This window comes from Catharus ustulatus, chromosome 4, assembly GCF_009819885.2.
Source record: "Catharus ustulatus isolate bCatUst1 chromosome 4, bCatUst1.pri.v2, whole genome shotgun sequence".
Taxonomy (NCBI): domain Eukaryota; kingdom Metazoa; phylum Chordata; class Aves; order Passeriformes; family Turdidae; genus Catharus; species Catharus ustulatus.
The window spans coordinates 15,775,511-15,797,709 of NC_046224.1; the positions used below are offsets into that span (position 1 = coordinate 15,775,511).

Sequence of the window (22,199 nt, forward strand, 5' to 3'; positions counted from 1 at the left end):
GCCCCATCTCCCCTCCCACTCAGAGCAGGACTATCACCAACACCCCCTCAGCTCAGACTGCTTGTAGCTGGGAAAGAAATGAAATAGAGAGGGCAGGGGAGAAAATGGGGAAACAATCTGACCAGGCTGTAGTTGCTGTGCTTCACCTGCATATGCACTGCAGGGATGTCTATGAAATATATCACAGTCCCAAGTGCAGGAGCTGCTATTTGTTTGTCAGAGGAGAAATTTCCTGTGATAGGTGCGGAAGGTGTCTTGGGATGCCTGATGTTTCCTTCTCAGTTTAGACTCATTCTGGATATTTTGGATCCCATGGATTTTGCCCTGATTATGGGTCTTGCAGGACTGGGACGGCATTCGAAGGATTGATGATTCTATGAAAATACCTTTCAGCACAAGAATCTCTACAGGTGATGATTTTCTGGATAGGTTCCAGGTTAGGAAATCATGTGAAAATCAGAGATAGAGTCACAGAATCATCTAGGTGGGAAAAGACCTATAAGATCATTGAGTCCAATCTTTGATGGATCATTACCCTGTCAACTAGACCACAGCACTAAATGCCACTTTCAGTTGTTTCTTGAACAACTCCAGGGCTGGGAATTCCACCACCTCCCTGGGTAGTCCATACTTACGCAAGTAAGATTAATAATATGCAATAAAATTAATAGTAGGGTTACTTTTTTTTTGTACTGCAGTAATTCTTCAGGTGGCGTTGGTGTGCTTCCTCCAAAAATGAGATCTACTACATTCAACTATATTAGTTGGTCTCAAAAGGCATCACCTTTATGTACAAACTTAGTCCTTCCTACTATCTCTGCACTGCTATGACTGCAACAAAAAGCCACATGGAGCAGTGGCATGGTCCAGAGACAAAACAGATCAGACATCTCCCAAGAGGCCCCCATGGCAACTGAAAGATATGGATCAAGGCTCAATGGATTTTAAATTAATGCAATGATTTTTCTCAGTGGGTACTATTAAAACAAATAAGTAGCACCTCTATCCAGCACATTTTTAAGACCAAAAAAACGGCAGTTTTCAACACAGATACTCACTCATGTTACTGGTAACAATGACAAAAGGTCTCATGTAGGTTTTTTTCATGTTCTGGGCCACATTGTTGAAGTATTCCTCATAGTGCCTGAGCAGGTGAGCGGTGCCACCCTCTGTTCGCTGAATTTGCTCCCAGTGCTCCTTGTTGGCGGGGTCCAGCAAGGCACTAGCCACTTTGATAATATTCTGAGAAATAAAGTACAAGCCTAAATTATTAAGCAAATGCAGATCTGGGTTTCAAGTGAGAAGTACTGAAAATGATTGGCCTGACTGCCTCAGGTGAGTGTATAATAAAATATTTAATGCAGGAATGTTCTACTGCAGGCATATAAAAATATGCACACCAGTTACTCACCCAGAGGTTTTTTGGTCATGTAAAGAAAATCCCTCCAAACTTTTTACGAGCAAAGTAAGCCAAAACTGGAGGCTATAAGAGAACTGACTACTTTCTTCCCCTTAATGACAGGAAATAGAGCAAGAAAATGCAGGACGAAAACCTATCCATGTTTTCTTTGTTTCTGAGAGATCAGACACATAAAAAGCACAGCTCTTAGCAGGTACACTGAAGAACTTCTCCAGAGAAATCAGAATAATGTTTTTTTGTTAAAAAACAAAAGAAAGCCATGGATAGAAATATCACTTCCTCTTTCACTTCAGTTTTTTCTTTCACTTTGTTTCCTAGATAACAAAGACAACTTATAGAGTGAAGAATGATAAGAGTGAGTATCAACCCGCATAGACAAACCTGAAAATACATAAGAAAACTTAAATCATGTTATTGTCTCTCCATTTTTATGTTGCTTATAAATGGTATTAAAAAGGCATTTCTTTCTGAGGACCTGACTCTTCTGCCCTTTTCTTAGAAAAATATGCAAAGGGACCCTCAGGCTGAATGGAAGGAGACTAACCCCAAAAGAGAGCGCTAAATGGCTTAAATGAGAGAGATGATAAGAAGTTTTTATTCTTGGCATACATATGAACTGTGTTGTTGTAGTAAAACCTAATTCCTAACTAAGGCAAAATTAGTGTAAATGATGGTAGGAATAATCACCACAAGCTCTAAAATAGCCAAGAAAAATATTTAGGCTTCATTTAGGAGGAGTTATCTGTATCCTGTCTGTATTGTTTGAGGCTGCAAAGAATGTATTTGAGCTAAAAGAGACTCCCAGTATGATCATCTTTACCTAGGGTGAGAAGCACGACATGGTTCCCAGGAATGCAGGAGACACATACTGTACTTGGTACCAGGCCTCCTCCATGTTTGTGAACATTATTTATGGATTTTTATTATCTATTTTTCAGACTTCTATGTGGGACTATAAAAAATAAATTCCTTCTCCCTTTGTGCTTCCTCAGCCTAGGATGTTACCTCCTTTTATTCATGAGTTGTACTCGTTAGTTTTCAAATTCCTGACCTATCCTAAAATATTTAGGGAGTTCTTGGAAACATCATCTGTATGAATTTCAGTGCCAAGTGCAGAGAAAAATAAATTAAAGCTTATGTTTCCAAACCAGTTATTTTTTTGCTTATTGTTCAAATTTCTACTTAGCAAAACATGATAGAAATGAAGTTCCTTTTCAAGATGTGAATGGCCTGCTTCACAGCCCACAGAAAAGAAAAAACTGAATCTCTTAAAATCTGATGCATCTAAAACGTGAAATGTTTCAGAAGTTCTCCACTCTCTGCTGACTATACAGTCCAAGACACTAAGGAATTTTCTCAGTCTTTCTTTCTCAGCCTTTCTTCCTGCTCCTAACTCCAGTGACATCCTCTTCTGGTGCAGCTTGGCTTTACAAAGGCTCTCCAACTCACCCCAAAGCCTGCCTGACCTATGTGGTGCTCCTGGAGTATGGTGAGCAGTGGCTTGGGTGCAGCACACCCTCTAAGGGAGCCAGCAGTGGCCAGCGTGGGCCAGTCTTGACCCATGGAGGGTCATTCATTTCCCATGCTGGTGCCCAAGCTCTGGCTCTGTCAGCACAGATCCAAACAGATGTTTCAGCTTGGACTCTGTGTTGTACCATGGTCAGGACCTTGGAAATAGCATAGGCAAGGGTGGAGAACAGTACCCCACTGTACACATGGATTGAGGAAAGCTCTACCAGCCTGACACGGGTCATCCAGCCTTCACATTATCAGACCACAGAAAACTCCCAAATGCCTTCAAATTTCCCATTTTTCCATCACAACTACATATTTTATGGGACAGGGAAGGTGCTATCGCTTGCTCTCTAGCCCTGGTCAGGTCTTTGGTAATAACTGGGTCTTTTATGAATGCCCTGAGTAGCACAAGCTCTCTGGCACACATTTTAGTATGTGCTTTAAAATACCAATATGATATGGAATGTCTTTCAATGTACCAACTCATGCCTCAAGTGTTTTCAAACAGAATTAGACGGAACCTTCAGAGTCAGTAACTGGGTCGGAGTTAGCTCGCTGCACATTTACATGAGCATGATGACATTAGGCATGTTTTAGAACAAAAATAAATATAGTACACAAAACTATTTCAGCCAGGAAAAAATCATTAACTTAATGATTTTTTTTCATATGGGGACTATTGCTTTTGGTTGTTACTACGATGATATATGTTAGAAAACCACATTCTATTATATTTGTATTACACATATGCGTGCATAGACACATGCATAACTAACTTTCCATTCTAATCTGAGAAGAAAGCCTTATTTGTGGAACAGATTAGGCAACTACACAATATCCACTTCACCTTAGTCAAAGACAAATTTAATTACCCACTGCCACCTTATTTTTAAGGGAAACTGTAAGGCCTCAGCACCGTATACAGTATTTCTCTTACCTCATTGAATTCCACATCCCTTGTGGCTGCCAAGTCAAATCCTTGCTGCTGGCTCTCATACTGGAGGACCTGGATCATTATCTGGTAAGCTGTCCTCACATCATTGCCATACAAGCTTTGTGTATATCTGGTGGCATTCTGCAGGGATCTCACAATCCGTATGGTTTTGTCTCCATCCATCTTGGTCTCATTGTGATGTAACTTCTCATTCTGAATCAGATAAAAAGAAAGAAACAATCCAATTAGATATATATGCATATTTATTTATTTATTTAATTCTAGTTACAAAGACAATCACAAAAATTTTGGTATTTTTGGCACAAAGGAATTGTTTGGTCAAAATTTTATTTGTCTTGAGAAGGAGTTGGCAACAAAACTCAATGGCAAATGTAACTGAGAGCTAGAAAAGTACCAGGGTCCTGATGCAAAATTAGGGTGTTCAATGATGAAGTCAAAAGATTGAGTGCAAGGATATCAAACTGGAGTCCAAACGGATCATTATTTACACAATAAAGGGAAAACTGTAAAAATCAGCTCACCATGATTTTCAGATCCACAAAGGTGTTGGTGGTGCAGTTGAAAAGCTCAGGAGGCAGCCAGCCCTTTTCTATATTACAATGGCGAACGGCATTTCCTGAAGGAAACAAAGCATCACTGGCAAACAATGTTCTGAATTGTGCAGGGTAAATATTCCTAGATTTCAACTATCCTAGACTTTCAGATTTCCTACATTTCCGAGTTGCTCAAAGCTACACGTGTATTTCAATTTCCAAACACGGGGTTCCTGTGAGAGAAAAGTTAAAGACTACTAATCTTCAGGAATCACTTTCCCCAGGCTTTGGAGAAAAGTGCAATAGCCTGCACAGGAAGACCTCCTGGACAAATGTATTCACATCAACACATGCCCACACATCTGCATGCTGTATGTGCTAAACACTTCAACCAACATGCATAATTGCCTTTTTGCCACTTGCAAATGGACCGAGAGCAGCTTACTGTTTAATTTAGCCTATTATATTTTGTACTATTTGTCAATTAATTTTAAAATGCAATTCTTGGCTGAGGATCTTTCACCATGAATTGCAAGTAATCAAATTCAAAATTTACATTTGTGCTAGTTAATTCACACATAACATGCTGCATGTGTCTAAGCCATTCAATTACCAATACCTAAATAAGAACTACAATTTATTTTACTACATCTAATTATTTCTCTTCCATGATTAGGTGAATACAATTAAGCCTCAGGTTCTTAGTCTGAATATTCATTGTTATAAGGCTTACTTTTTTGAATGATCTGTAAAATTTACTTAGAATGTGCAATTATTATAAGCAACACTGTCTGCTAGTCTATTTCCTAGAAGAGACACAACCACAAGAACAGTGTAGAAAACTCATTTTAATTCAACTTTATACTACCATGAAAATATTCTTCACCTAAAAGAAAGAAAAAAATCTATCTCCTAAAATCCTTAGAATAGGAGCTAGGTTGACCACAAATCTGCACACCTATAAGCAGTAGCCTGCCCGTAGAAATATTTGGGGCAATCACATAACTATTTATAACTCCTTGAGCCTAAGGAACACTCACTGCACAGAGTTACCAGGTCCAGAACCAAGACTGAGTTTTCATTTCCCATAGAACAGCCTTTGGAAAAGACTGGGAACTCTATTTTCAAAAATCTGATACATGTTTTTCCGAGACATACATGTAAAAGCAGATTGTTATTTGGCTGTTGTACAAAACAACACAGCTCATCTGCTTTATAGAAGGTGTTTTTCAGCTGTTTCACTTATGGAAAAGATATTGTGTGGAAAAATGCAAGTTTTGTTGCAACTCTTCACTTTAGTAGGCTGCAATCCTAGTAAAGTAGTCATCAGGAATATGATTTTCCTAACTTTATCTTTGCCCAGATGAACAGTACAGCTAAAGAACACTTATAAGTCACTAGAAATTAAAAGTTACATGTGTAAGAATTGCTTGATAAATAGAAAATAAAAACCAGAAAATTGGATTCTGTTTTTTTGAAAATAGAGAATTTCTGTGCTTTGTACTTCTGCTGTACTGCTGTATTTATTTATTGCTAGATTTCCAAATGTATTTTAACAGTTCTTTTACTTCAGCTGGCTACACATCTCTGCTCATGATATGCATAAGCTGTGCTGCAGTCTCTAAACCAAATGAATTAATGCTATTCCCTATGTACACATCTTTTCTATTTTAAAAAAGGCATGCAGATAAAGTAGGTAATTATTTACCATGGGCACTTACCCACTGAGCCCTTAGGACAAGGCACAGCAGCTGGCTGGCCAAACTTGGTCTGTGGCCACCAAATACCAGCCTCGAAAGCTTTGGGACAGCCATTATAAATTACTGAAAGCAGAAAAAGAAATGATGCATTTTTTCTGACAAGATAAAAATCACAACAATGAGACATTTCAACCTGCCTGAAGGACCTTCCTGTTACTCCAAAGCCCTGTCAGGATATCTATCCTCTGCAGTGCCTCCCAAGCTGTAACCCATCAGCTGCTCCTTATCCAGCAGATTGGACAGACAGGTACAGGCAGAGGAGAGCTCAGGATGATTATGGGGCTCTGGATTTTGGCTGTGCCTATCTCTGCTTGCTCCTTTATTGTGGGAAAACATTTCTCCTTCATTTCACCCACACACTGTGGGGAGATGGCTGTTGCAGCAGCTTTGTGCTGATCACAGGAGGACGGTGGGTGGGTGGGTGAGAGGAAAGGCAGGATGGGCAAGATGGGGAAGAAAGGCAGAGTGCACGAAGTGCACGGCACAGCCTCTGTGGGCAAAAGGTGTGAGGGCTCTCACCTGCCTCTGCAGCTGCAGCTCAGCAACACAACACTGCACTGGCAGGTGAACTCAGGTTTAAAGAAAAGCTGGTGTTAATCTTGCCCCCCATACTCTACCTCAGCTCACTATATTGCCATTTGAGAAAAACTGAAGAGGTAAGAGCTTTTTTTCTGTTTTCTCAGCCCCTGTGAGTCACACTGGCACATATATAGGAGTAGGGGCGTATGTTTGTCTGCTGTAGCCCCCATTGTCCTCACTGCTGGAGCCACACTGCTGGGCTCACAGGCCCCAGGACACAGCTGTGTGGCCACTGCAGTGTCCCCAGTGCCACTGCCAGGGCTCAGTGTCCCCCAGTGCCACTGCCAGGGCTCAGTGTCCCCCAGTGCCACTGCCAGGGCTCAGTGTGCCCCAGTGCCACTGCCAGGGCTCAGCTGGAGGTACCTTCGCAGCCCCTGACGGTGACCTCTGCGAAGGGGTTGTCGCAGCGGTTGCACTGCCGCCCTATGACGCCGGGCTTGCAGGGACACTGCCCCGTCTCCATGTCGCAGGCGCGCGTGTGGGAGCCAGATGGGAAGCAGTCGCAGGGGTAGCAGGTGTCACTGCTTTGGGGCCTGTAGTAATTGGCCTGGAAAAACCAAAATGATGGACATGAGGTATTTGACTTCCAAACTGCTTACATTTCTGAAACCTGCTCTAGCAGCATGTACATCATAAAAGGGCTAACTTTGCAGAGCACAGATAAAAATTACATTACTACTATCAGGGTTTGCGTTGCCATTTGCAGTGGAGCCACAGGGCCCACATTACTCCTCGGGCACTTGTTACAAGTGCCCACCTAACACATTCTTGAGAAAACATTTAGAGTTTCCTCAGCTTTGCAATTCCACTGTTGTACAGCATAAACGAGCCACTAAGGAAAGTTCCTGCACTGTGCATTTGTGTTCCACGTAGAAGGCGGAGAGCAGGCAATGATCCCATATTCTAATTGCCTCTGTGCATGCTTTTGATGTGAGGCGCTGGGATTGCAAAAGAGCACGGAGCTGGCACCCCACTGACTCCATTTAATGCAACAGTTGCTGTGTGTCCTGCTGGCATTTTGGAAAGGAGCAGGGGGCCAGATTCACAGCCACCATTCTGCACAAGCACAGCTCCTCTGATGTCATTCAAGCCAGTTGTAAAACCTATTGTGAGAAGTCCTTTGTAAAACCTTCATGACGAGGTGCCTCCCCTCCCATGTCCCCCATCTGTCCCTGCCTGTCCACAGAAAATTCGTCAGAGAGGGCAGTGAGGAAAGCATTTAGCTCTCCAGCTCTCTCCAGCTGACAGGCCCTTTGCTGGCCATGGCCCAGGGGAGAGCTTCACCCAGCTGGCCCGAGCTGTTTCATGGCTATTACTCACTTGTGATACACAAAACCCCACTGACACTCCTCTGCACCCAGGTCTGATCTCCCCTGATAAACCAGGCTGCACTTCAGAGATCAGAGCCAGGCTTTCATCCTCTCACTTCGGTTTTCCAAACACAAATAAGATAAGAGCTCTACAGTATGATTTGGAGAAGGGTGGTGCCAGCAAAATGTCTAGGTAATGATTAACTCCACTGTGCACATACATATATATGTGATACAAAGCACAACTGTGTGTACTTTGTCTCAGATACTAACTTGTAATTCTTTTTACAAGTTAGTACAGTTTTTAAACTAAAGAAATTTTGACTTAAGACTGGCTTCTTTTACTTACCTTACAGTGGCATTCTCCATTGGTCTTATTGCAATCAGAATCAAACCCTTTACTAGTCTCACAATTACATGGGCCACAGATGGGGTTTCCCCACCAACCTCTGGGACATGGTAGGTCGATCCTATTAAAGAAAATCAAATTGAAAGAAAGTTATTTTAAGTTCCCTCTTAAAAAGTGTGAAAAAAAGCTTTGGGCTAAATCTGCACTCAACCACATCAGTTTACAGACAGTAATGTAGCTCAAACATCAATACATAAATATATAAATATAAATACACTATAATATGGGAAGATTCAGCATCAGCTCAGGTGCAAAGCTGTTTGCAAGCTCATCCTATAAAGAAAAGTCACTACTTTCAGCCAACCTGCTTTCTCGGATGGTTCACGACAAGGTCTGAAAAGCCCTGATCTGCCACAGGAGAGACAGAGGACATGTGGCTGGGAACATGGAAGAGGGGAGGGTGGCAGCTTTGATCTGGACTATGGATCAAAGACTGTGATTCAGACTGAGTGCAGCAGCACTGGAAGTCAAGCAGCAAGCCAAAGGCCACCCCTGCTGAAGGAAAACTCCCATTCTCACTGATACTATTTCTTCTGGGTGAGCCTCTGAGCAGGTCATCCCATAGATGCCTCAACACTGGTTCTGGCAAGGAGACCTCTGATTCTCTGATAGCTGGGAGTCTTTGTCAAGCAATAGCCTGAAGGATAATGGGTCTGAGACCAGGATCATGGCAATGCACAAGGTATCCCCTCCCTGATGCTCATTTTAGGAAAGAAAAGCTATTTGTCTCTGTTTTGAAGTCCACTACCAATTTTATTTACGGTAACTGCTAGGTTTGTACTTCTATGCTTTAGTATATGAAAACCACAATGTTGCACTTGACACCATGTCAGCAGATAATGACAAGGGACAATGTCTCTGCGTTGCTAATCCAGAGGAATGAAAGATAAATCTGGCAACAGCACGGCCAACATTTGCAAGCCCACACAACAAAAGGCAGAGGAAGAAGCTTGCAGTTTTCAAAGGGAAGGAAACATCACATGAGCCATTCCTAAATGGGCAGACAAATGCACTTCATTTGCACATCATGAATGGCCCATATTACAGTAAATCAAAGTGCCGCCTCTGGGATAAGGCTGGTTGCTGAATGCTTATCTGAGACCAGGAAGCTGCTGACGAGGGAATCAGCACGTTTTTCCCACAAAGCAACAGACACAGGCTCCCCGACTGTCCAGAAGAGATGGCTTTTTGCCAGCCCAGGGACTGGACCTCAACTGCAAAAACATTTTTTCTTGCTATAGGCCACCAAACTGGTGCATTGTTCTGTGTGCTGGGGAAGCTGAAGAAGAGATGCAGACCAAACTCAGGCCAAGCCCACTACAAAGCACAGGTGAGATGCAGTGCTGTGTAACACAGCAGAATGGTTGAGCCCCTGAGCAGCTGATGAAGAAAAGTGGCTCCTGAATAACACAGAATATTGTCTAGTTTCTGGGAAGAGCTCAGGAATGCTGAAAGGCAACGGAGCCTAAAACACCACTAAATTGTAACAGGAAAGTTTATTGGAGCAGAACAGGGAGTGGGAGGACTGCTGCCTTAGATGAAGAGCTACCTGGAAGGATCAAGACGCCAAAATAATTCTCTTACTTGCTTTCGCAGTACTGTCCGTAGTAGCTTTGTCCACATTCACAGGTGTAGCCATGGGATGAGCTGGGTTTGTGCACGCATGTGGAGACATGCTCACATGGGTTCAAGTTACATACATCAACACAGTCTCTCCCAAAGTACCCTGGGGAGACAAGGTAAGAAAATTACAGCAACCATTGTAATTTACGATTTGCATGTCTCCAAAAGACTGTCTTAAGCTTATAGACTAATAACACATCTTCAATAATCAGTAGATTTCCCCCGAGATACTGTCAGAAATGAAGCACTCTTTTCCCTCTCAAACAAAATGATAGTAAGCCATTCTTTTTGACAGTCTGCTACCATGCTTGGGGCACCCTTGTGCCTTTGGTTCCCGGTTTTATATTCAGGGCATGTGCTACAAATAGTTTTGTATTCTCTTGCTGCATGTACGGGAGGTGACTGTGCTGGGTGCTGACAGCATATGCTGGCTACATGCTCCAAAACAGAGAAAACATTCAAAGTATCTTGATTAGGATGCAGAGTGAGAGACTGAAATTCAACAGCAGAAAAGGCTGAGAAAGAAAAAGAAAAAGAAAAGAAAAGAAAAGAAAAGAAAAGAAAAGAAAAGAAAAGAAAAGAAAAGAAAAGAAAAGAAAAGAAAAGAAAAGAAAAGAAAAGAAAAGAAAAGAAAAGAAAAGAAAAGAAAAGAAAAGAAAAGAAAAGAAAAGAAAAGAAAAGAAAAGAGGAGGTGCACAGGAGCCCTTTGGACCAGAGACTGTCTTTCTGTTTGGTGGATACATTGCCTGGATTCTTAGCCCAGGACTGCAGCTTCCAGGGTGCTACAGTAAGAGTGAGAAAGGCAATACTGATTGGAAGAGGAAGAATCAGAAGATGAACATTTTCTCAGCCTACTGCTGCTGTGCTGCTTCTGTTGAGTGCATGAAGGTGTGATCAGCTCCAATATGAATGGTCACAGGTTACCTGGGTCACAGACACAGGAGTAGCTGTCCCAGTCATCACTGCAGTAGCTGTGCTGGGGACATGGGTTGGAATCACAGGGGTTATCCACTTCACAGCCCTCCTTTACGTTAATCTTGATAGCTTGTTTCATGTTGAGTGTTGCTATGTTCGTAGATGTCTCTCCCATTCTTACTCCCTGGTGACAAAAGACAATTATTTTAAAATTAGAGTCTCCTTTCAGAGTACATTATTATGTGTTTCATTATTTTCATAAATCAGTGAGGCTACATTTTAAAGAAATCATCTGATCAGCCAAATCCAGATATTTTTCAAATGTTTTTCCCCTATGTGATCAGATTTGTACCTGGCAAAGTGGGTAGATTTTGGTATTTTGTTTCTTAGATAATTTTTATGGAGGAAACAGAAATGTTTGAGGGTGGTTGATAAAGAAACCTCCCACATTTTCACCTGGGTATTTTCTCACAAGTTCAACATTTATTGCTACACTTTTCATTTCATACCTGCATACATCCATAAAATCCCTGCTGAACAGAGACTTGGTCTCCAGAGACACCTCCCACAATGATGCTTTTCATTTTCAATCCAGGTAGCTGATTTCCAATCTGCACAGTGCTCTGTGAGGAAGAGGACAGCTGATAAGATGCACTATCATCCTCTGTGACACAGACAGCCTGCTTTCTGTAGTGATAGAGTCAAGCAGTAGCTGTCAGTAGATTACATAAAAAATACCAAAGCAGTGAGGAGCCAGACATTGGAATGTGTCTTTTTACAGACTTCTTTGTAAGATATCATAAAGTTTAATAAATTAATATCATTGATTAGGCATTAATCACTACAGAACATGTCTCATAGCATAAGTACTTGTCCACAGTCCTTTATCCTACTTTCTCCTAAAAGCATTTGTGCAGTGCTCAGTGGTAAAGTTATGATGCTGCCTTACCTGGTACATCCCATAGTCCAAGGACATGACAGCAAGGTACTTGAGATCTTTACCATCTTTTGCACTCTTCAGCTCTATTAATAAATGATGCCATTCCCCATCACTGACCCGTGACTGGCTCATTTTCAAACTAGCAACCTGGCTCAGGCCACTGTACACTTCAAACTGCACATAGTTGTTCAGTATCTGTTGAGAAAAAAAGTAAAATCATGTCTATTTTTGCCACATATTTGTACTTGATGCAGAAGGAGGTGGAGAGCTAGATAACAACTTTTCCTAAGACAGCCCAAAATGAAAAAAAGCCCAAAGAGTAAAGATGGGAATGCTTGCAAAAACTCCTTGTGTAACTTTGGACATTCAAACTTCAATTTCCCTTTTGGGCAAAAAGCCCCCAAAGCAATAGATCCATTTTTTACATCTATATTAATGCCCAATACTACCTCTGACTAGAAAAATAATCTTAAATTAATATGAATCTTATAATGATATTTTGATGATTCACTTTCTGATCTTTGTAAAAGGCTAAAGTAATGATATTTTATTGACATGCATTTAGTTAGGAGGATGAAGCTATGTGGTTCATCTGGCTATATCCACTGCTGGGGGAGTATTAATTCTTTTCTAACCAAAGGCAGCCACCCTTTTACCTGAATGTTGATCTTGGATGCAGCCCCAGCATTGGCTTGCATGAGCATGCCATTGACTTTCCTGGTTCTGAACATCAGCCCGATGTACCACGGCACAGAGATGGTAATGTCAAGGTCACTCCAAATGATAATGCTCTCACCACTGAAACGGTGAGGAGAAGGCATTGCTGTGGATCAAAATACAAAAGAGAAACAATTTTTATCCTTCAGGACAAAAGTTAGGAGGGAAAATGATGCTATGTCACAGTGATGACACAAGGGAGCTACTTCCTCTTCCACTGAGCTATATTCAAACTACCACGGATGAAGAGCTGGTCTAGGGGAGTTACTGTGAAACAGTTGACAATACTGCAAATTTACAACCTGCCCTGGTTGTGGGGTAGGCATCTTGTCTTGGTGCCTGTACTCAAAAGCAGCACCTCCACATTGCTGTGGCATTACCCACGTGAGAGCTGTTCCTAGAAAGGTAAGCTCAGGATCTCTGCTGATACAGTTCTGCTGTTGAGTGGGTGGACAGAGCAGGAAGTGTGAGGGCAACAGTTGTTCCAGATGTTTTCAACATAACCTTGATTACCTGCTTCTAATTAACAGATTAAATACAGGAAAAGGCTGGGAGGCAACAGGAAATTTGAATTAATTATGAATACTCCAGGGCCAGATTATTCAGCTGTCCCAGCTACACAGCCTTTTCACAGGGAGAAAGTTTGTGTGGAATTGCCTAAATCATCTGCCTTAAATATCCTGAGGTGACACCTGCAAAATTGCCCCCCCTCTAACCTTGCACAAGCACAGCTTCTACAGGGTGACACCAATGACAGCCTTCAAGAGAAAGCACTCTGCTGATGGATAATAGAGGAAAATCCATCCCCTTGGACTTTTAAAGTGGTTACCCTGGATAACAGGAGCTACAGTCCCATGGACTAGATCCCACTGATTAGAAGCACAAATTAAGCCATGGGAGATCTGTGCTATTTACAACACCTCGTATGACACCTCCACCACATGTGGAACCTTGTTGTGGGACCTGCAGTCAGCCTCTGCCAGACATCCTTGCTCATGGGCATGTTGGGGAAGTTCATGGCAGCTTCTGTGGAAACAGGCCTTAGAGACTGGGTACAGCCACCACAGATTAGCACCCAACCTTTCATTTCATCATGTGCTGAGTCCATGTTGGTCAGTGAAATGACAGAGCTTAACAATCTTTCCCCTTCTGCTCCACACTACCAAATCTGCTGACACTTTCTGGATTTTTTGTAGTAGGAGAGATAATTATATACAAATGCATATGTGTTACTATGAAATGGTAAGTCCTTAGAAGAAGGTTGAGGGATGACACCATAGCAGAAAATGGAGTAAAGTTGATGTGATGTTACATTTTTTGAGGAATCAAGCCAAACCCCAAATCCTTGTATGTCTGCCCTGCTGGTGTCTGAAAAGGGAGAGGCTGGAGTGGGGAGTGGAGTGCAGGGGGTTGGAGTAAAGTGCAAGCACTTTAGCTCCCCATTTGTGAGAAACAAAAAGTCAGGAACTATTGGGTAGTCAAGCCAGAGGTGTAACTTGACTTGCCCCTCCTTAAGATGTGGTTACCAACCACCCCACATCAGGCTAAGGGCAGGCACTTCCAAGGGGCAGCCCTTCTCCCTCCTGCTCCAGCCTGTGATCTCCCCTTTGCAGTCATACCACACATACCAGAGAGGGCATGTGGTGGAACTGCAGCATAGCCTGCTCTTGAAAACCAGATGGCAACTGAAAAAAAGATTGTCACCAGATACAGATGCCCTTAGGTCGCTCAAAACTTGAACACAGTGCTTGAGTTTTGGCTGTCCGGGCCAGGGCACAATTCATCAGCCCACACTGCACCACATCAGTGTAAAAGTAACCAGGACATTGGTGTTGAGCAGGGTTATTTTCCCTTGCTCCACCTGGGCAGAAGTCAACCTATGCCTTCCTCTATCCTGCTAACCTTCACAACGACCCCAGCTTCCAACTTTGTGACTGATTTTCTGGACTGTTGCTGAAACTTTTGAGCCTGTGTGCCTCTGGAGCACAGAGGCAGGATGCAAACTTGTGCTTCCCACCTGCTGAAGGCTGGGAATGCTGTCTGCAAGCATTTTGCCTTTGCTCCTGGGAGAACTGGCCTGGCATGGCAATTAGCCACCTTCTTCCTTTTCTCACTGGTGGTGACTTTCTGTACTTGCAAATACCATTCCCTTCCCACACCTTCTCCTAATTTCCCTCCCATCCCTGGGGCCAGGGTGCACCTTCCCCTGCTAGATAAATAGAAATTCCCATTTGTCAGTCCCTCTGACCTCCCTTTTTCTCCCAGTCCTTCCTCATGCCTGGGACCAGGAGTGTCCATGGCTGGCCACATGCACTGTCCCCAGATGGGACCTGACCTCCCCGTCATCACAGAGGCCCACGTGCTTCCCAGCACCTCCCTGCCATGGGCAGTGCAGTGATGCAAACTAATGGAGTTTGCAGGGTTTGTCACTTGGAAGCACTGCCTGTGTAGCCACACTCACTCCAAAGAGAGTCTTACATTTAACAGGCCAGCAGGAAGGTGTGAGAGTTATTCCCTGTGGAGACAGAGGGCCCAAGGAAACATGCTGCCAACATCCCACTGGATGTCACCTGCAGTGTGGGTGCTGGACATGTGGAAGCTTATATTTAGGTGCAGATCTCTGGTGTTCAGCCCAAGGCTAGTGCAACGACACTGGCCTTCACTGTCTGAGTGAATCAGACACAGCTGCTAGATCTTCTTCACAGAATTGCAACACATCATAGTTTAAAACAATTAAATTACAATAAAGGTGAAACTAATTTTTCCTTAATTTTATCTCCTTTCTATATATCAGCACAGGGAGATGGGAGCTGACAGAAGGTGAGTTAACAGGTTCTAGGAGGGTGGTGAAGGCAAAACACCCCATCCTCACTAGTGCAGACCAGATCCCAGAGTTGCTGAAGAGCAGGAAATGAAAAAAAGGCAAATTGGTAACTTGCCAAAGTCTTTGTCCTCAGAACCAGCACTGCCAAAGAGATCGAAGAAATGCAGCACTTATACTCAAAAATACAAATATTCTATCTAAGACTTTTTAACAAATAGCTGCCTAATAATAGCTAATGCTCTCAGGATCATAGCTGAGCATTCAAATAAGCAATTTGAAAGACAGGAATATAGTGTATCTATGATTCCTCCTGACTTTAACTGTGGGCTCCTGTAATCTTTGGTCACATTCTATTTCTTTCTTGGCTTACACTTTTTCTGCAGAGACACTGGCCCACAAATATCATCAAAGGACCAAGCAGCCTGCTGCCTTCAAACTATTAGAAAAACCCCACAAATTGAATCATCAGCAAGAACATGGGGTGACAAAGGGGATGTGCAGGAGGAATGCACAGTGCTGGAGGCAGAGGTGACAGCTGGGATGGGGGGAGGCAGTGCTGCTGTGACTGCCATCATCTCTGTCACCTGAATTTAAAATGAGTTTCCAGGGATGGCTACAGGGCAGCTCCTAAATGATTTTCTAAATCCTAAACACTGTGGATTGGTCTTGAGTTTGGGATAAGAAAATAGTAAATTAAACAAACATTTTATCAAATTCTAAATTTCCATTTGAAAAACAGAGGGAAGGACATCTTTGCATGTGGTAACAGTACTCTCCATTTACACCAGTACAGGACACTCCATAGCTATGCCCTGGCATTCCTCTCAGGATACACCAGAGTGGGTTTATAGCACAGAGAACAGCCAATCATGAAGAAAGCACAGGAACTTCACCAACAAACCTACTTGACATGAGACACATGGAAAAATTAGATCTTCATACAAATATTTGAGGAGCTGCTACAGAAAGCAGGTACCAGTCTAGGGGCAATAATAACAGCTCTGGGCTCTGTGTGAGTTGGAGCATAGGAAAAGGTCTCCATCATTGCTTTTCCTTGTTCTTCACCCTGCAAACCTTTATCTCCAAGACAGAAACTTAACCATGTGTCCTCTCCTCTTAAGCTAATATTGCTGCTTCCCAGGGAAGGGAAGAGAAATTGCCACTACCTAGACCTGGCCCAGTAGAAGCACGTTTTCTTTGCTGGAAGCATCCAGGAAGACTCTAAAGGAGCAGCCACCTTACAGCACCAACCCCATGGGACTCCTCACACAGGCAACTCCTCACTTCTAGGGAAAAAACTGACTGCAAGTTCTTCACACCCTATAAACTCACCTGCTGCTCCTTCCTTATCCTTTGGTAATGATGTTTCACACATATATGCACATTGTGTTCAATCAAAGAGAAATCCAGTAAAACTGAAAGTGCTCTTAGCACAGAAAGCCTTCTTGCCAAAAAAGTGGTGATTAAAACAGCACATTCATCCCCAGTTTGAGTCAAAGCCCAGTAAAGTCAGCAGGATTCTTTCCACTGATTTAAAGGGGCTTAGGATCAGGCATTTTTACTATAAACAAATTACTAAATGCAGCCAAGTTATTTGGAACTACTTTGCTTATGTAAATAAATCAATGAAAGCTGCTCTTATTCATGACAGTATGTCATCTACTATATGGGGGATCTCTTAATTATTTCAAATAGATAATGGGTGACAGTCTCAACTGCAATCTTCTGTTACCCTTCAGCATCACAGCTGGACACAGATGCTGTGAGATGGCAATGACAGGCAATGAGCTGTGCACAATGACAATGCACAGAGAGCTCTTTGCAGCCTACCTTGCTCACAGTTTTTCCCTCCGTAGCGCAGGGGGCACTCACAGATGTACGTGTTCCACTTGTTGATGCACGTGCCTCCATTCTGGCACCAGTTGGTTTCACAATAATTCCTCTGCGCTGCACAGCCTGGAATTTAGGAAGACCATCACTTTGTATGGTTTTAATAAGAAAAAGGCTCAGAATGACTTTTTCAATTACTCAAATGAAAAATTCAAGGTTTTATGTAAAAAGAGGACATGACTACTACAAGTTTGGGTTTTTTCCTTTCTTTAAAAATATGTTAGAAGGCAATGAAGCAAAATGTGGATGGCAAAAGTTTATGCAAGCTGATGATGTGTCAAATGCATAAAGACAAGTCTCTCTATCAAAGGCATATGCTATGATTCCCTCCTTAATCCACAATCGATAGAACGTACTTTAGAAGTGCAATTTAGCTCTTACACAGACCTTCAGCAGCATGGACAGAAGGGACTTTCCATTTTTGTCTGTAAGAGCCAGTTTTAGGATGATGAGAACATTCTGTACACCTAATCACTGGAACTAATCCTGATCAGGGATCCAAGGAATGGAAATCAAATCAGAACCTCCAACAGGCTGCTCCATGAAGCAGGTTTCACATTTGGGGATTGCAGAATTTTATTTACAGAAAAAACACAATTTAATAAAAAGTCATTGTAAGTGCTGCCTTTTTCATGAACTAATCCCACTGGCTTTCAGAGCAAAATGACATTTATTAGGTAGTTTAAAAACAGAAGACAAAAAGTTAATTTAGGAGTAAATTCCTGGCTGAAACTCCCAGCAATGCAGAAAGTCTAAACAAGCCCAGTCCTTTCCAATGTGCTGCTGAATCCTGGAAGTGTGCCCTGTGCCACGGGCTATTGTATGCTTCCCTGGCACAGGTGTGGACTGCACCTTGCTCAAACAAGTGAGGTCTGGCCGGAGACAATGGCAGCACAATGCCATACAGCACCTGAAGTCCCTGCCCCATAGCTGCTTTGCCCTCAACAATGCTAACAGGGGGACACGGTCATTTCAGAACCCTGTGTCCCCTTCCCCTTCCTGGGGCTCCTCACAGTGCCAGCCTCCTCAACACCCTAAGCCATGCCACCTACACAGCTGTGCCAGAGACCTTTCTGGTGTTGACCTTTGGGGTAGTAGCTGCCCATACCTGGCAGAGTGCCATTATTGGCAATGAAACCAGCCATGTCAATGGGCTTGCTGTCGATGGAGAGGTTTCTCATGCAGCCAATGAACTGCCTGTTGTGCACCGGGAAATCCTCAGGCAAGTTTGGGACACCACCAAGGAGGAGAGGGCCAGTCAGGTCCAAAGATCTGAAGAAACAAAGAAATGCTCATAATTTCTTGCAAAGAATTTGTTTTGTTTTGTTCTTTTTCCTACTGCTTCCATAAGCACATTTAAGCTGCACTTCCCGCTGCTACATGAGCACTTCCAGAGTTCGTAATCAAAGGACTGTCCAGTAACACTAACTTCTAACTTAGGAGTTGTCACGTGCATATAGAATCCAGTGACCTGTCCACAACAGTTGCTAGTATGCAGAAGAAAATGAAACTTGGAGAAAAATGTGCAGTCACAGGACACTTCTTTATGACCCCAGTCATGCAGGGACTGGCTGATGCTGCTCAGCACAAGGTTGGGAAGTGGTACATTTTTATATAACGAGTTAATTATTATAAAGTGTCAACCCTTTTAAAATCCTCTGAAGATCTCACTCTTAATGACATTTGGTGGATGTAGGTTCTACTGAATGACCCCACACTATGTGAGAAGTGTTATCATATGGTCACTTGGACTAGCCCCAGTTTTTATAGTGTGCCCTTCTCCTGGGATATTAGAGCACCATGCATATCTCAATTGTCTCTTTGCTATCACTCATTACTTTATATCCCCCTATGCTGTTTGCTGTTCACCCCCTCTTTAAACTCAAAAGTACTATTTTTTTTTTCCTTTCTTCACAGGAAACCTTTTCTCACACCCAAAGATTTTCAATGGTTGTTGGTTTCTATCCTTTATTTCTATCTCCTTTTAAGATAGGACTCTTAATTTAAATGATGGAAGTAATTCCATGTCCCAAACTAAACTTTGTTTTTTTTTCTTGTTACATCCCATCTGTCTTTCCAACTTACTGGTTAATCACTTAGTGCTCAGTGGTTAATTGCACACTGTTGACTCTCCACTGGAAAAGGCAATGAGTGGAAAACACAAATACAGGGAATGCTTACTTTTTGGAGCCAGTCTGAGTGCCCTGGGCAGCACAGGTGTAGTTTCCAATGAGGCTCCCGAAGCGCACGGCCACTGCCGTGTCACAGTCATCCACAGTCACCACAGCCACCTTCTCTCCAGAGGGCCCATGGGGAATTCCCAACCGCCCGATGTTTGGCTTCAAAAAACAAATGGCACATGTCATACAGTGCTACATACACATGGGGTTTCAATGCTGGGTCAGTCAGCTCCACAACATACTTGTTACTACCCCCCAAAGAGGACAAAAATAGAAGATGTAAATAAAACAGCAGAAATTAGGTTGTCCCACAACATTTAGGCAAGGAAAAACCTTGATGGATGACTTCAGTCAGAGTCCACACATGCCCAGTATGATACACAGGGTGGTCAGAAGAGGCTTTGGTCTTTTCCACAGCTGAATCAAACAGGTGTTTTCTCACTTCTGCATAGAAAATTCTAATAAATTATGCTCATTTTGCACCTCTTCACCTCAAGAGAATGAAAACCCTAAAAATATGTATTATTACAGCTAAGGCTTAAATTACATTTTCTCTGATGGGCATACTCTGTCAAGACTACCAGAAACTGAGCTCAGGCTTCTATAAAAGCTATAGTGAGGTGTTGTCTGATGACTGGGAGGGAACTTGGATGAAACCTGCTTGTTCCAGCTACAAGATGGAGTGCAAAAAAAACCACAGCCCATTGCTGGGTCAGCTGAGAAGCCCCCAGTTTCTAGTTACAGGAGAATAGAGACCAATGACCTGTGGAGCTGGACAATCAAAAATAATGGATGTATCTGTGCTTGCTCTGGTGCAGGCACACAGACTGACACAGCAGGCGCAGCATGGAAGATGGAAAGAAACTGTGTTCTAGAGTAGTATTAAAAGCACTGGCTTTTCCTCACCTCTGCTTCTCCCAGGCAGTAGGAAACTCCTGCCCACCCAGTCACAATGTGCCCTGGTGAATATGAGCAACAAAGCTAGAATTATCACACTCAGCTTCACACCTCCACTGTTACTGGCTCACTCTGCCAATCACCTGCTGTCAGTGCTGTTCTCCCCACTGCAGCACCTACCGAGTGGGGAAATTCAGCGACCCAAACAGACAGGCTTTCTTAAGGGACCACCATGAATTCAACACCAGCCATCGAACTAACTTCTGTGCTTCCACCACAAACAGATCCTTCATCATCCTCACTAATTTTGTCACTGATGAGATGTATCCCAGAGTGGCTGACAGGAGATGATGTTTGCTGTGCAGAAACTCAAGACACAGATTTGTCCAGTGGAGAAGTACATTAGGACTCTAAAAAAGGGTGCATGTATAAACAGCAGCATAGCAGCCTCAGCAAAGAACTAGAAAATCCTGTAAGAAAATTGTTTCCATGTTTAGTGTTCATACTGAGCCAAGGGGTCTTCATCTACCACTGGTGCAAGATTGCTGAGGTCATTATGGGTACAAAAGAAGCACTGAGCTGAACTCTACTGGCTTTGCAAAGGGACACTCCACAGGAACGAAGTCAGCAAGGTCTGACCAGATACACTGAAAGTCAAAACATATTTACTGGATGTGTTAATCAACAATAGCTGTATCCATACGAAAATGAAGATGGCTGGGCATCTGTAGCTTGCTGTACACTTGCTTTAAAACATGTACTGCTTGACTGCATTCTGAAATTGCTTATTTGTACAGCAAACAAGGAAGCAGTAAGGGGATAAATGACCTCTTTCTGTTTCACTTACACACACACATAAATTTGTTAAAATACTTACAGCCACTTTCATCATCTGTATAGAGGCAGATTTCTTTTTAAGGGTAATTATCCCAATGTATAAAAAACATTTTTTAAATATGTTTCCTGGTGTCAGTTCCAGTTGAAAAGTATTTTCCATTTCCTCTACCAAGAACTAACGTGATCACATAGTTTGGCAGTTACTCAGTATAAGGTTTTGACCTCTCTTGAGTGGTATTAAGGCAGATTTTATTTTTTCCGATACTCCCTGGACTTTGCCACTGCCTAGCTTGGAAAGACAGGAAACATACGTATTTGAAGTGCTGAAAATGTTATTGTATGCAATGATGGCAACATTAGTGAACAGCTTTTCAAAGTAAATGAAAAAATACGTGAAAAACTAACTGACAGGCAGACCTTCCCTTCCAAAATTAAAATGTTTACATTCTGGGTGCTACTTCTATTCATTCAGAGGAATGATTCGATTAACATTTATGTTCTTGTGCTTCACTGAAATAATCTATTGTTTCTTACATGGGAGCCTTGACAAAGGCAGGGTATTTATTCCCTCAGCAGGGGGGATCTGCCCAATGTTAATCATGATTGCAACCTGATGAGACTCAGCACTTTGCAGCTGCTCCTTCACAGTCACTAGTTGCAGTAGTAAATTGATTTTTTTCTACTTATATTTAACATAGAAACTGAAAAGTGTTTCTCTAGATGTTGACTGCTCATTGCAGTACAGATCTCTGGCACCCCTTTGGCTCTGATGACCACACAGAACCACGAAGAAAGGGAATATTCCAGTGAATGAAATCTATTGGCAGTTCAAACCATGCTTAGTTCAAACACAAGGTGATTTTCTGACCATGCTAAAAAGCCCATTTGACAGAAT

At 42.6% G+C, this 22,199-nt stretch overlaps 1 protein-coding gene across 6 annotated transcripts in view; it reads right to left on the reverse strand.

Moving 5' to 3' along the window:
- The window catches only part of CELSR1 (cadherin EGF LAG seven-pass G-type receptor 1), a 161,743-nt gene that overhangs the window by 28,011 nt on the left and 111,533 nt on the right, over positions 1 to 22,199 (reverse strand). For all 6 annotated transcript variants that reach the window (XM_033058071.1, XM_033058070.1, XM_033058067.1 and 3 more), the window contains exons 6-19: positions 19,572 to 19,729; positions 18,499 to 18,662; positions 17,331 to 17,456; positions 12,616 to 12,782; positions 11,969 to 12,154; positions 11,529 to 11,642; positions 11,029 to 11,203; positions 10,066 to 10,207; positions 8,422 to 8,542; positions 7,126 to 7,309; positions 6,145 to 6,246; positions 4,412 to 4,506; positions 3,873 to 4,082; positions 1,059 to 1,242 (exon numbers count right to left, since the gene is read on the reverse strand). In XM_033058071.1, the coding sequence (XP_032913962.1) occupies positions 1,059 to 1,242; positions 3,873 to 4,082; positions 4,412 to 4,506; positions 6,145 to 6,246; positions 7,126 to 7,309; positions 8,422 to 8,542; positions 10,066 to 10,207; positions 11,029 to 11,203; positions 11,529 to 11,642; positions 11,969 to 12,154; positions 12,616 to 12,782; positions 17,331 to 17,456; positions 18,499 to 18,662; positions 19,572 to 19,729 (2,128 nt within the window). The remainder of the gene's footprint in view (positions 1 to 1,058; positions 1,243 to 3,872; positions 4,083 to 4,411; positions 4,507 to 6,144; positions 6,247 to 7,125; positions 7,310 to 8,421; positions 8,543 to 10,065; positions 10,208 to 11,028; positions 11,204 to 11,528; positions 11,643 to 11,968; positions 12,155 to 12,615; positions 12,783 to 17,330; positions 17,457 to 18,498; positions 18,663 to 19,571; positions 19,730 to 22,199) is intronic.